At 39.8% G+C, this 15,849-nt stretch overlaps 1 protein-coding gene across 1 annotated transcript in view; it reads left to right on the top strand.

The window, feature by feature from the left end:
• The first annotated feature begins 4,186 nt into the window (after window positions 1-4,186).
• Window positions 4,187-15,849, top strand: part of gdi2 (GDP dissociation inhibitor 2) — a 28,949-nt gene continuing 17,286 nt past the window's right edge. Inside the window, exon 1 of the mRNA XM_061961470.2 lies at window positions 4,187-4,347. Coding sequence (XP_061817454.1) covers window positions 4,303-4,347 — 45 coding nt within the window. The 5' untranslated portion in view covers window positions 4,187-4,302. The remainder of the gene's footprint in view (window positions 4,348-15,849) is intronic.

Genomic DNA, 15,849 nt, shown 5'->3' with positions numbered 1-15,849 from the left:
GGCAAAGCACTCAATTTACCGGTCGATCTACATTCCCATCTTCACCTATGGTCATGATCTTTGAGTTATGACCGGAAGGACAACATCACGGGTACAAGCGGCCCAAATGAGTTTCCTCCATCGGGGGCGCCGTTCTCCCTTAGAAATAGAGTGAGAAGCTCCTTCATTCAGGAAGAGATCAGAGTAAAGCAGCTGCTCAACCACATGAGGTGGTTAGGGCATCTGGTCCGAATACCCCCTGGACTCCTCCCTCGGGAGGTGTTTCGGGCATGTTCAACCGGTAGGAGACCATGGGGAAGACCCAGGACACGTTGGAAAGACTATGTCTCCTGGCTGGCCTGGGAACGCTTCGGGATCCCCTGGGAGGAGCTGGACTAAGTGGCTGGGGAGAGGGAAGTCTGGGCTTCTCTGCTTAGGCTGCTGCCCCACAACCCGACCTCGGATAAGTGGAAGAAGATGAATGGATGGATGGCTATTTACTGATAAACCAGGTATCATAGATCATATATAGTTGTGATGTATTAAAAACAGAAATACTTACTGACACGGTGCTGATGGAAACAAGTAACATCGTGTTTGTTGTTGACTATAAATATCAATGTATGTACACACCAACATGGATGCTTCTGGTAACAGATGTGTTGGCAATATAAATGCACATTATCTTTCAATAATGATATAAATACACATTATATTTAAATAACATTGTAAATACACATTATATTTAAATAAATGTATAAATACAGATTATATTTGAATAACTTTATTAAAACAGATTGTATTTGAATAACAAATACAGAATATATTTGAATATCAAATACAGATTATGTTTGAATAACATTATAAATACAGATTATATTCAAATAATACTTTGTGTAATTCCAGGCGTCAGCAAGTGTTTGTCACAGTTCAGAATTAAATGCACGATGCCTGTTGGGGTACATTGTGGATGTTCACCATATGAATTTTTCAAATCGTTTGGGGACATTCGTCATTACATTTTTGAAAGGCGTAAAACAGATTGAAATTTTTTAATATACTTTTTTTTGCCCAATCCTTAACAAAAATATCTATTTTATTTTATTTTTTACACTAATTCAGCCTTTTCATTCAATCAATCAAGCTTTATTCATACAGCACTTGTGAAGGCCTTTTGATCATTTAAGGTCAGAGGTTGGAATAATTATTCAAAACCGTGACATCGTTTGATCCAAAGGCCTTCAGGTTCAGATAAAATACAATAAAAATCATGTTTCTCTGGCCTTTAAACCACGAATGGCTTTAGGGATTTGTCGAATAACTGCCAGTGTATGGTGCACTTGTGACAGAATTGGACATTGAAATGTATCCATTCAACATAAAAAACATATCATGGAGTAACATGGTTTAATACAGAAAAAACCCACATGTATAATGGAGTAACATGGTACAATTGACCACTAAATGGTAACACCCCAATACCTTTTTCAACTTGTTTAAGTCGGGGTCCACTTAAATTGATTCATGATACAGATATATACTATCATCATAATACAGACATCACACAAGATCATCATCAGAGTATGTACATTGAATTATTTACATTATTTACAATCCGGGGTACATGTCAAACTACTTCCTTAACGTAAAGGACCGCCATAACCACAACACCAGGGGGAGCTCCACTAACCACGTTAAACCCAGATTCCCATCTAACAAAGGTCTTAACTCATTCTCTTTCTATGCCACATCAATGTGGAATGCGCTCCCAACAGGTGTAAAAGAAAGGGCATCTCTATCCTCCTTCAAAACCGCAATAAAAGTACACGTCCAGGCAAATTCACCCCTAAAATAACACCCTCCCCGGATTGTTAATAATCAAATGTAGATACTTTTTCTTATGCCTTCTGATCTCTCTCTCTCTCTCTGCCCACTACTTGCTGTACATATCCTACCAAGTCAGACCTACACTGTTCCAATATCCATTTCTCTGTTCTCAATTGTTGATGACTGATGATAACAAACAAACCTAACCCCCCCCCCCCCTCCACACCCCGAATTGTAAATAATGTAAATAATTCAATGTATACACCCTGATGATGATCTTGTGTAATGACTGTATTATGATGATAGTATATTTGATAGTATATATCTGTATCATGAATCAATTTAAGTGGACCCCGACTTAAACAAGTGTAAAAACTTATTGGGGTGTTACCATTTAGTGGTCAATTGTACGGAATATGTACTTCACTGTGCAACCCTACTAGAAAAAGTCTCAATCAATCAATCAATCAACATGGTTTAATACAGCAAAAAAAAGGAAACATGTATATTGAGTAACATGGTTTAATATAGCAATAAAAAGAAAACATGTATATTGAGTGACATGGTTTAATATAGCGTAAAAAAAGAAAACATGTATATTGAGTGACATGGTTTAATATAGCAAAAAAATAAAAACATATGTCATGGAGTAACATGGTTTAATATAGCAATAAAAAGAAAACATGTATATTGAGTAACATGGTTTGATATAGCAAAAAAAGAAAACATGTATATTGAGTAACATGGTTTGATATAGCAAAAAAAGAAAACATGTATATTGAGTAACATGGTTTAATACATACTTGCCAACCCTCCCGGATTTTCCGGGAGACTCCCGAAATTCAGCGCCTCTCCCGAAAACCTCCCGGGACAAATTTTCTCCCGAAAATCTCCCGAAATTCAGGCGGAGCTGGAGGCCACGCCCCCTCCAGCTCCATGCGGACCTGAGTGACGTGTTGACAGCCTGTTCTCACGTCCGCTTTCCCACCATATAAACAGCTAATGATGGAGGGCAAGTTCTTGGTTTCTTATGTGAGTTTATTGTTAGGCAGTTTCATTAACGTCCTCCCAGCGCGGTAACAACACACAACAACAGCAGTCAAGTTTTCGTCCCCCGTAAAGCAGTTGGTCTGCCGTAAACAGCAATGTTGTGACACTTTTAAAAAGGACAATACTGCCATCTACTGTACATGCATATGTGACCCACCCATAATGTCACATTTTTGTGTTGATTTATTTATTTTATTTTGTGGTTTGAATTCGTTTTTGGAGCTGTCATTACACATTTATCAGTATTCACATTGGTCAGTAGGGGGCAGTAGGGCGTTTCTTCCCAATTGAATGCTATCACCTGCAGACCGGAAGTGTCTTGTCATTCTGATGAGCGCGACCAGTCTGTGAACAATTGAAACGTCCTGTGTGCTTTTTCCTCCTGTATAACAGGTTAGTTTTGGTGAATCAACTCACTGAATAATATCCATGTGATCTTTATAAGTACACATTCTGATGGTGGAGCCTAACTCTAAAGTGTTTGTGAGTTGTAGTTTGTATTTGTGAATGAATCCAGTGCACAGCTGCAGTAATCAATACAAAAAGAGCTCCCGTTTTCTTATTGATTTTATAATGTATATTTGTGTAATGTGTGTGTTCTGAAATAGTGACAGAGAATAGAACTAGGATGGACAATTCAACCCTTAACTCAACAATGAGTAGATGAGTGTTATGTGTGTGTAAATGTGTAAATAAATCATACTTGCCAACCCTCCCGGATTTTCCGGGAGACTCCCGAAATTCAGCGCCTCTCCCAAAAACCTCCCGGGACAAATTTTCTCCCGAATATCTCCCGAAATTCCTGAGTCCGCTTTCCCACAATATAAAGAACGTCTACAGTAAAGCAGACCGACTGCCGTAAACAGCAATGTTGTGACACTCTTAAACAGGACAATACTGCCATCTAGTGCATTTGATGAAAGCACTTTTGTGCGTGCCACACAGTATATATATATATATATATATATATATATATATATATGAAATACTTGACTTGGTGAATTCTAGCTGTAAATATACTCCTCCCCTCTTAACCACGCCCCCAACCACGCCCCCGCCCCAACCACGCCCCCCGCAACCACCCCTCACCCCCCACCTCCCGAAATTAGAGGTCTCCAGGTTGGCAAGTATGGTTTAATATAGCAAAAAAAGAAAACGTGTATATTGAGTAACATGGTTTAATACAACAAAATGTACTGAAAGGACAAAAAGGGTTGAAGTATAAATAGTGTGATTAATTAAAAGACCAAACTAAATAAATAAAGAGAATAATATCCACTGCACAAGCGCTGTTTTGGAGTGATTGACGGTTGTCAAGCCACGCCCCCGCAGTCACCTGACCATTCTGAGCCCCGCCCCTTTGTCACTTCAGCCTCGGCGGATCTCCATTTTCTTCTTTCGCTGTCAGGGAGCAGAGAGTCGACGAGAGAGTCGATAGGAGTCACAATGAATGACGAATACGACGTTATCGTCCTGGGCACCGGACTCACGGTCAGAACCTTCTCAATTGTGTCTGCTCCGCTTCGTGGAAGTGTTTTACAGGCTCTTACCCGCGCGGTTAGCTCCTGATGCTACCGCTTGCGGCCTAGTTAGCATTAGCACATAACTAGCATCTATTATAACTATTATTTCTTCTGCATTCTCCTTCAAAGCAGCTATTTACTTATTCGTTTCGACTCATTCGGGCTACTTAAATCTTAGGCTAGGCGGGAGTTGAGCGCGAACTGGCACCTTTTTTAGGAGGAGATTAATCCAAGATTAAATCCTAATCGTAGATTAATCATCATGAAAATAAAGAATAACAATGACGTCATTCTTGTATCGTCTTCTTGGAATGTTCAAACTGGTAAATGCTATTCATTTGTTTTCTCTATATAATAGAATCTAATGTAACCGGGGACTGCTCTTAATTTTGAAGATAATGAGTGACTTTAAAAGTCTTCAATAGTCCCTAACATAATCCAAATGTCATCTTCCCAAAAACATGTAAAAAATGACACCTTTTAAACCGACACAAGTGCTCTGTTGTATTGTTTGAGAATAAGGTCAAGTTGAAGCGACAGTAGCAATAATGTCACAGATGAACACAATGAAAGCTCGACTGGCCCAAATCAAGCCTAAACTAGCCGTCTCCAAAATGCCAACCATGGCTCCTTTTTTTATTGACATCGTAGAAATACAAATGAAACAAAAAAAAACCCTGCAAAATTGTGGATGAAAAGTGCAACAAGCTTCAACACAAAGAAAGTTGCAATATTGCTTTGTCGTTAAAAAAAAATTAACTTTCTATGAAGCTTTTTTACAAAATAATCCCTATAATGTACCAATTGTAACTAAATCCAGGCTTTAGTAAAACAATCATTGTTGAATAACGCACATTGTGGTGTGGATAGATGGTTAATTATTGAAGTACATTATAAAGACAAATACATGGAAATATTTTTGGGAACACAGTGAAATGGTTTTATTCTTCAAAGATGTGTTGCCATCCATCCATTTTCTACCGCTTGTCCCTATTGGGGTTGCGGGGGTGCTGGAGCCTATCTCAGCTGCATTGGGGCGGAAGGCCGGGTACACCCTGGACAAGTCACCACCACATATTTGAACATATTATAATGATGTTATGTGTTGCAAAAAGTTTGAACCTCCTGACTTCAAGAAGTGCTTTTGAAACATGATTGTACTAATATCAACACGCAGTTGCTTCATTTAAAAAAAACTCAACTAAATTGACATTCTAACATAAAGGAATTGATTTGCCGACAAAAGGTTATCACAGTTGATTCCAAAAACATTTTTCATTCATTGTGGGTGCTGGAGCCTATCCCAGCTGCACTTGGGCAGAAGGCAGTGTACACCCTGGACAAATGGCAGCTATTCTGTACATGACATTCAAGTCTCTTGCTGTCACAATATGTTGCCCTCTAAAAGGGTTTGCTAGAATAAAAGTGTTTACCGAGTTGGTTTGTGTTGTTTTTGTCACCACTATGACGATGACTCATGACGTACAACACATATCCTCCTCTATCCACAATATTGACATTTTCAGGCTGGACAAGTACCTCACCCACAAAGCTACGTCAAAATTTGCCAAGTTTACACTTCAAAAAAGGCCCCCGGAAAAAAAATCTACAGCTGTAAAAAGTTGATAGGAATAAAATATAAGGTATACATTTATCTAACAAATATGTTTTAAATATATTCGGGGCGGTATAGCTCAGTTGGTAGAGTGGCCGTGCCAGCAACTTGAGGGTTCCAGGTTCGATCCCCACTTCTGCCATCCCAGTCACTCCCGCTGTGTCCTTGGGCAAGACACTTTACCCACCTGTGCCACCCACACTGCTTTAAATGTAACTTAGATATTGGCTTTCACTATGTAAAGCGCTTTGAGTCACTTGAGAAAAGTGCTATATAAATATAATTCACTTCACTTAAATGGATAGATTTGCACACTGTTGTGTGTTGTCATATTTACTCACTTCTTAATTAACTTTCTACGCTAATTTCTCAGTGGCCTAGTGGTTAGAGTGTCCGCCCTGAGATCGGTAGGTTGTGAGTTCAAACCCCGGCCGAGTCATACCAAAGACTATAAAAGTGGGACCCATTACCTCCCTGCTTGGCACTCAGCATCAAGGGTTGGAATTGGGGGTTAAATCACCAAAATGATTCCCGGGCGCGGCCACCGCTGCTGCCCACTGCTCCCCTCACCTCCCAGGGGGTGATCAAGGGTGATGGGTCAAATGCAGAGAATAATCTCGCCACACCTAGTGTGTGTGTGACAATCATTGGTACTTTAACTTTAACTTTAACTTTAATTTCATGAAGGAATTGATTTATCCAAATTATTTAAATAAAACCTTTTTGCAGCTTCTTTAATTAGCAAGGACCAACCTTTTAAAAAAGGGCTGAATATTGAGAGAGTTCTGACACTTTGAAAGTTGGATTTAACAAAAACAGTCACACTAAAATCTTGACTTTCTATTGAGGTTGACCATAAATCGGTTTAAAAATGTACAACTTTAATAGTTATCACAGAAAAATGATGTTTATGTCACTGGAATTGTCTAAACCAGAACTGTCTGATACAATGATTATTTTTTTGTTTGAATTTACACATATGGCTGCTTTACAGTTAGCTACAGTAGGTCTGAAATGACTTACATGGGGATGGTTTGGTTTGAATCATACAGTTAAGTGTAGACAATGATTATTTCAAAGTTTCAACATAAAGTAGCATGATTTACTGGTAATAGCTGAGGCATGACACAACTAATCCCGTGATGCCTGCGGAGCAGGAGCACACCATGTTCATTTCCTCAACATTTGCTTGAATGGACCATATTTAGGAAGCTGCTGACATTAGTATTTTATCCTACCAGGAAATGGAGTTAAGATTCTCTTGACCCGCATACAGGAAATGGTTTGTGAACAGTGAACACGTGTTCAATTTTAGGAACAAAGTAAGCTCACACAGGAAAACATATTTAGTTTGACAAATACTCTTTATTGACAATTTGTCTGACAGACAAAAGACCTTTTGCAACATATTGAAAGATCACAGGAGATAGCATCTATAAACATGTCAAGATGATTTTGAACTGCTCACAGAAGAAACAAATGGAAAGTGAAAATACTTATCATGTATTGTGAGTCTGACAGGAAGTGACTGCATGCCTCATTTCCTCTCTCACTGCACACTATTGGAAGGCTGTTTAGAACATGAGTATTCACACACCCCAACACACTGTTTAGAATCAGTATTCACACACTCAAACACACTGTTTAGAACACGACTATTCACACACCCCAACACACTGTTTAGAACATGAGTATTCACACACCCCAACACACTGTTTTGAATATGAGTATTCACACACCCCAACACACTGTTTAGAACATGAGTATTCACACACTCCGACACACTGTTTAGAATATGAGTATTCACACACCCCAACACACTGTTTTGAATATGAGTATTCACACACCCCAACACACTGTTTAGAACATGAGTATTCACACACTCCGACACACTGTTTAGAATATGAGTATTCACACACCCCAACACACTGTTTTGAATATGAGTATTCACACACCCCAACACACTGTTTAGAACATGAGTATTCACACACCCCAACACACTGTTTAGAACATGAGTATTCACACACCCCAACACACTGTTTAGAATATGAGTATTCACTCACCCCAACACACTGTTTAGAACATGAGTATTCACTCACCCCAACACACTGTTTAGAACATGAGTATTCACACACCCCAACACACTGTTTAGAATATGAGTATTCACTCACCCCAACACACTGTTTAGAACATGAGTATTCACACACCCCAACACACTGTTTAGAATATGAGTATTCACTCACCCCAACACACTGTTTAGAACATGAGTATTCACACACCCCAACACACTGTTTAGAATATGAGTATTCACTCACCCCAACACACTGTTTAGAACATGAGTATTCACACACCCCAACACACTGTTTAGAATATGAGTATTCACTCACCCCAACACACTGTTTAGAACATGAGTATTCACACACCCCAACACACTGTTTAGAATATGAGTATTCACTCACCCCAACACACTGTTTAGAACATGAGTATTCACACACCCCAACACAAAAATGACCTTTAAAGGCTTCAAGTAGGCCTCAACAAATGTTGCTTGACGATATATGTTGACCTACAAAGTATTGCAGATAAACTATATTATTATTGCAGATAAACTATATTATTATTGCAGATAAACTATATTATTGTTAATATTATTTTGAGACCAAATGAACACTAATGAAAGATTAATACATAATAATAATGCAAGTATACTCTTTAAATACCATAAACTTGTATTTCTCCTATATTTTAACGTTGTAATTGAAATGTAATCTTTTGAATACAAAGTTAAATACAATTAATAAAAATAAAATACTCTGTTAGCAAACTTTAGCACTTGATTAAAAATCACAACTAAAATCAATAAAATAGGTTTTGCTTCTGTTAAGGGGGACACACCTTCAAATATACACAACCAAAACAATAAATAATGTCTAAATAAAGTTACTGTGACTAAATGTATCACAGTTATCATCATCATCCCTTTATTATTCAAAATGTACACAAATGTATATTTGAACAGTTTTATTTTCTTTTTTAAATAACCAAAATAGACACACAATATACTTTCTTGGCAGAAGAAACATTAAATATTGTTCTGTTTTCATAACAGCCATATTATTTATTTGTGAGTTTGAATATGTTTATCTTCCATTTTCATTTGTAAACGTCTTCCAGTACAACATGAGGTGATCATTTCTTTAACTTCCGGTTTATGTGACATCATGCAAGTTCACTTCCTGTTTAAGACTGTTTCAACTTGACACTGTGGACTTTATTTCCATCACTTTGCAAAAACAGCACAGCCTTTATCTCTAATGTGAATACTGTATCTTAAATGTTTATGTCAGTTTCAACCAAGTTTTATTGCAAAAAAACAAAACACATTCACAATGATTTCCTTTTGAAGAAGAAACATTATTGTAGATAAAACACTGTACTTGTATCCCCAGGTGCATGTCTTTGGAGGTGGGGTGGGGAGGCTTATCCTCAGGTGCAGGTTTTTGGTGGGGGTTATCCCCAGGTGCATGTGTTTGGTGGTGGGAGAAAGCCGGAGTACCCACGCAGTCAAACTTACTGTTGTTTTCCAATGGTGGTATTGTACCTTTTTTAATTAGCCGAGGAGGGAGCAAAATAAACAAGTTACCAACCAGGATTTATGAGCATTTAAAAATGGGCTCATCACATTTTCCATGTGATCAACTCAGGTTAAGGAGCTGTGACAAAACTACCTTAATGCATAAGTGGAATGAGCATTTGTGGTCATTGAGCAAAGGTATATGTGGTGTCATGTGATTTCACATGTCTTTATTGGCCTAACGTGTTACTAATTGAAAAGTGACTCTGGACTTGTTGTGCTTCCTGTTAACATGGCCTTAGGGAGGGAATCTCCATGTTTCAGAAAGTAGAACAGTCTTGCCTAGTTTGAACAAAAACACGTGTCCTCTTTTCCCACTGCTGTAAAATGTGGACTTTCTACTGTAGTAGTGCCTGTCCAACTGGACTACATATAGGAAGAAGACATTAGCTGCTGGTTACACACCCCAATCATCTAGTTTAGCTATTGTAGCATTTGATCCATTGGCACAGGAAAGGCTAGCTACTAGTACACAGGTGTCAAACTCAAGGCCCGGGTGTCAGATCTGGCCTGCCACAGCCTGGAAATAAGTTTCTGCATCCAGTGGCCCCCAGGTAAATTGAGTTTGAGACCCCAGCCTTAAGTGATGCGCACTGACGCGCTGTGTCGGCTAACCAGTAGGACATGTTTTTAACCTTCGTCTTGCATGGTGTGCCCCAGATTGCCAACATACCTGCGGCGGTGGGGCGTGGTCAACAGGACATAATCATATCATTTGCATAATTCTATGATGCATATACTGTATTTTCTTTAAAAAGGCAAAACAATGTATACATTATACATGTTAATTACTATTAACATAAACTTTTTCTTACTTATTTTTGATCTGTTTTCCAACTGTTGCTGCCTAATGTACAGTGTACTTTGTTGAGAATTTTTCAAGTTTCTAGAGACTTCTCCAATCCTTTTAGTGACTTTCTTTATCAAAAAGGACTAGTAACAAATCTAAAATATTTTTCAAGTGTTCTTGTACTGGTGTTTAGAGACTTTACTTGAGTCGCTTCATGTCTGCAAGCTTGCTTTGCCTTTTTCTCCTCAACAACCGCCTCAGTCCTCTAAATATTTGCACATATTGTAGGTGGCCGTCCACTGTTACATCTTGGATACATTAAAGTACGTCCACAGCGCAGACATGCTCCACACAACCCCAGTACAGGCGTAACATGATCAAACTTTCTTGTTCTTGTCAAAAGTCTAGCAGCCACATTTTGTACCAACTGTAATCTTTTAATGCTAGACATAGAGAGACCCCAAAATAATACGTTACAGTAATTGAGACAAGACCGATTTTGACAATATTACGGAGATGAAAGAAGGCTGTATTAGTAACATACGTAATGTGCAGCTCAAACAGGAGAGTTGAGTCGAAAATAATGCTGAGATTTTTCACCGAGTCGGTTTGTACAATTGTTTTATTATCGAATTTCAAAGTGCAGTGTTTCCCACACATTCATTTACCGTATTTGTGGCGGCCCGCCACGAAAGAATTACGTCCACCACAAATGGATTTTTCGGCTTTTGACTCGCTCGACCGCTCATAAAAGCAATGGGACTCTGTCTGTGAATGTACCTTGTAGTTACAACTCCGGTGCAGTAGGTGGCGGTAGCCTACTATGCATTGTAACTCCGCCAATAGCACTTAATTCACCTGGTGGGCCAGAAGCAGAAGAAGAAGAAGACGACGACGACGGAGTAAAAGAAAAACGGACCGACCGGATCAAAATACGAGGGTAATATAGGTTATAGGTACCGTATTTTCCGCACCATAAGCCGCCCTGGGTTATAAGCCGCGCCTTCAATGAACGGCATATTTCAAAACTTTGTCCACCTATAAGACGCCCCGTGTTATAAGCCGCATCTAACTGCGCTAAAGGGAATGTCAAAAAAACAGTCAGATAGGTCAGTCAAACTTTAATAATATATTAAAAACCAGCGTTCTAACAACTCTGTTCACTCCCAAAATGTACGGTAATGTGCAAATGTGCAATCAATAAGCATCAATAACTTAATGTTGCTCGAACGTTAATGTCACAACACACAAAATAAACATAACGCTCACTTTCTGAAGTTATTCTTCATTCATAAATCCCTCGAATTCTTCTCCTTCGGTGTCCAAATTAAAAAGTTGGGCGAATACGGGATCCAAAATGGCCGGCTCCGTCTCGTCGCAGTTCTGTGAATCCTGCCTTCCGGAAAGCTCGGACCACAGTTGTGACCGAAATATCCGCCCAGGCATTTACGATCCACTGGCAGATGTTGGCGTATGTCGTCCGGCGCTGTCTCCCTGTCTTAGTGAAGGTGTGTTCGCCTTCGGTCTCGGTCATCCATTGTTCCCACGCCGTTCGCAGTCGTGCTTTAAATGCCCTGTTGACACCAATATCGAGCGGTTGGAGTTCTTTGGTTAAATATTGCCTTAAGTTTAAATTCTGCGTTATACGCGTGTCGCTTAGTAGGAGCCATTTTGTGGTCTTTACAGATGTAAACACACAAAGGAAATGAAACGTAATACCCGCGCGCTTCTTCTTCTACGGGGGCGGGTGGTTGCTTACCGTAGAAGAAGAAGCGCTTCCTCTTCTACGGGGGCGGGTGCTTACCTTGGCGGTTGCTTACCATAGAAGAAGAAGCGCTTCCTCTTCTACGGGGAAAAAAGATGGCGGCTGTTTACCGTAGTTGCGAGACCGAAACTTTATGAAAATAAATATTTATATTAATCCATATATAAGGCGCACCGGGTTATAAGCCGCACTGTCAGCTTTTGTGACAATTTGTGGTTTTTAGGTGCGGCTTATAGTGCGGAAAATACGGTAGATAGGTTATAGTTGCATCGCTCGCGGCTCGTCATATATTTAACGTTAATCCGCGATTTCACCGAGCGTTTCACTGACGGTGAGCAGCCTGACACTGCTTCATTAACACCGCCGCTGTTTGACTCGGGGGCCGGGGCAGACGCACGTAGTAACAGTCACGTGTTACCATACCGACGAGCTAACGTGTCCAGGTTATAACCCTGTTGTCAATAAACACACGTGGAGACGGTGCTTCAGACACTGCATTAATACTGAAGATAATTGTCCACTGTCCACTGCAGCATGTGAATGCAATGAAATGAATAAAATCTGAGCCAACCAGCTGTTAAAATGTTGTCCAGGTTAATGTTTTGGCCATTAAAGGCCCTTCATTTCAAGATTTCAACTGTGATCGGGCTTTAAACAGGTGGCTGACCTGTTCAGATGGGTATAACTGCTACTGGTCAAATAATGTGAAATAGCATTTAATTTTACATGTATGCAATGCCATTTAAATGTAATTATAGATAATAATAATAATAAATACTGTGTAGTGTTGTAAATAGTCAACGGGAAGGATTTTAGTAAGATATAAGCCATGAGCACTACACAGCCAGAAAAAAAACCTAGGCAGGACAAGTAAAAATATTGGGGCAAGTAGATTTGAGAAGTCGGGCAAGTAGAAAAAAACCTTAACGTTGAACCCTGCATGTGTTGAGCTGCTGGTTAGACGGCACTGTACATAGAGCGCTTCTGATCGTTAGTAATAAATTCTAATGTTGGATGTTCACTCCTTCACACAGATGAGTATAGAAAAATATTTTCAACGGCCGAAAAGGGCTGGACTTGGAGAGGAGGTAGGCCTACAGTCCGGACCACAGGAGGTATTATCAAAACGGTGTAGACACTTAGAAATCTCATAAGGAAAGTGAACAGACGTCCGTCAGTGTGAAAATTAATTTGATTCCAATACTTCCAGGTGTCAACTAGTGCCGCAGCTGAGGCAGTAAGAGAGGGTGAGGAGGAAGGGATAGTAAGTACGCAGGGAGATGTTGTAGGAGAGGAGGAAGACAGGCAGCATGTAGAGCCAGCTAGGGCGGAGGCAACAGGTGAGACTCCGCAAACACTGAAAAATAAAGCAGGGTCAGATCAGAAATGCACTTTTCTCATGAAAAGGGTCCTATTTTATATTCTTATGTGCCTTATAGAGAGGACCACGACAAAACATAGAGCGACTGGGTTCGATCCAGAATGGCTAAAAATGCCACAATTTAAGTCATGGCTGTATAACACCCAGCACGGTAAGCTCCAGTGTCTCCCTCTTCTCTGGAGGAAGGTCTGGCGAGCGAGACTAGCTCCAGTGCGACCTGTTCAGCAGCAGCAGGAGGAGGAGGTTGACTGACTGTGACAGGACACCTCTGCCACTGTTTCACTTTATGTTGCTGGTAAATAATATGGTTGTAGTAGTAGGCTAAAGTTAAATTATTTAGTATGCACTAATTAAAGGGGCAGAGCTTTAAGAGACATTTTAGCTTTTATATTTTATAAGATATATTTTTTGTAAGAACCACAATGAATAAATATATTTCAGTGAATAACTAATTGTTCAAATCTGTATATAAATATGTACATAAAGTGTTGTAATTTTATTCCAACTCCGCGTTCTTCTTGTTCATCGCCGCTGCCGCCGCCGCCCCCCGCCCCCCGACCACACCACCACAAATAGATTCCTGTCCTGTGGGAAACACTGAAGTGCTATCCTTAAACAAGTGTCTGAGTCTTGCAGGGCTGATATTCAACCTTTCCCTTTTCTTAGCCTTTCCATGCAGGAAGTTGCTGGACATCCATTGTTTAATTTCATTTAGACACGCCTCATGAGGACTATAATATGGTGTGTTGGTCATCTTCAGGGGCATGTAGAGTTGGGTGTCACCAGCATAACTAACACGTATGATGTCACCTGTAGATGCTGAACAGTTGGGCCAAGAAGCCAAGCCGCACGTTACTTTAACATACTCTGAGGTCACGTTGTTATGGAATACGCACTGCATCCTGTCAGTAAGATAGGAGTTAAACCAAGACAAGGCTTAGTCTGACATACCAATACGTGCTTTGATACGTTCTAATAGAATGTTATGAGCGACGGTATGGAAAACATCACTGAAATCAAGTAGCAGCAACAGGGTTGACACATCACAATCCATAGTTAGCTACAAATCATTCCTCACTTCTGCGAGGGCTGTCTAATTAGAGTAAATTGCCTTGAACCCCAACTGCAAGGGTTCACAAATATTGTTCAACGCTAAGTGTTCATTTAGTTGTTGCGCAATAAGCATTTCTAGGATAAACGACAGGTCTGTAATTTAGCAGAAAGTCAGAATGGAGGTAAGGATAAGTAACTGCTGTTTTGAATGCTAAGGGAACAGGGAATACGCTGTTGCGTACATGTTACGTACATTGTGTAAGTTGTTTACGTATGCAAGGTGAAAGATAAAGCTAACATAAATCCACGTGTCTCTTCTACTTTAACAGCCATAACCAGATAAGAACCCCCCAAATGTATTACACGATATATATCCATTCATACATTATATTACTTTAATATAAAAATAACACATTTTTAAGGTGTGGCGGCTTTTATTTTGCCATGGCGGGCCACCGCAGTCAATTACATGTGGGGGAAACCCTGCTATGTTTCTCTAATTCGCTAGGTGTTGTCTGATTCTTCTTCTTCACACTAACTTTTTGAGCTCCGCTGGATGGAGGGCAGGATTGTGTCGATCTCCGGCTGTGGACCGTAAATAATGAAGTAGTAGCTTCAACAGGCTGGTAACTCAAATGTATGCTCGCAACTTAATAGCATTACAAAAAGCCGAGAGACAGCTGGTTTCAGTTGAGGTACCACTGTCCTTAGTTTTTTCTCTTCACCATCGCAAGAACTTTTGACATTTTAAACATCCTCAGGAGTCCAAGGTTTTAAAGGCATCGCACTGCAACATTCCATCACTGCAAATTGTATTAAGGTATTGTATTTTCAAGTGCAAAAATAACAACCGTAAATGTGTAAGCTATTCTTCTGGCATTCCTATTTTGTTAGTACAGTCTGACAGGATGTCTTGCACAAGGGATCTTATTGCGAAGGCCAAAAGTGATCCCTTGGTTTTTCTAGCGCACTTGATGACAGTGTAGGGAGATGAAGATGTAACTTCTCATCTTAATGAGCTTGCAGCACGTATATTACAAGACTCAATGATAATTTGGGTCAATCAAAATAGTATCATAATCATACTCAGGTGTAGTTGACTTCCAGCCGGCAAGTGCGGGGGAAAATATGTGCCCACAAAAGTTGTGATGGCTTCATTACTTTGTTCAGAATCCATTCAACACGTCCACGATTCTTGCAATGTATTATTTGGTATATCAATTGTAATAAAA

This window comes from Nerophis lumbriciformis, linkage group LG05 (genome assembly GCF_033978685.3).
Source record: "Nerophis lumbriciformis linkage group LG05, RoL_Nlum_v2.1, whole genome shotgun sequence".
Taxonomy (NCBI): Eukaryota; Metazoa; Chordata; class Actinopteri; order Syngnathiformes; family Syngnathidae; genus Nerophis; species Nerophis lumbriciformis.
Note: the sequence above shows the minus strand (reverse complement) of the source record. Positions and strands in the feature narration are given on the sequence as shown.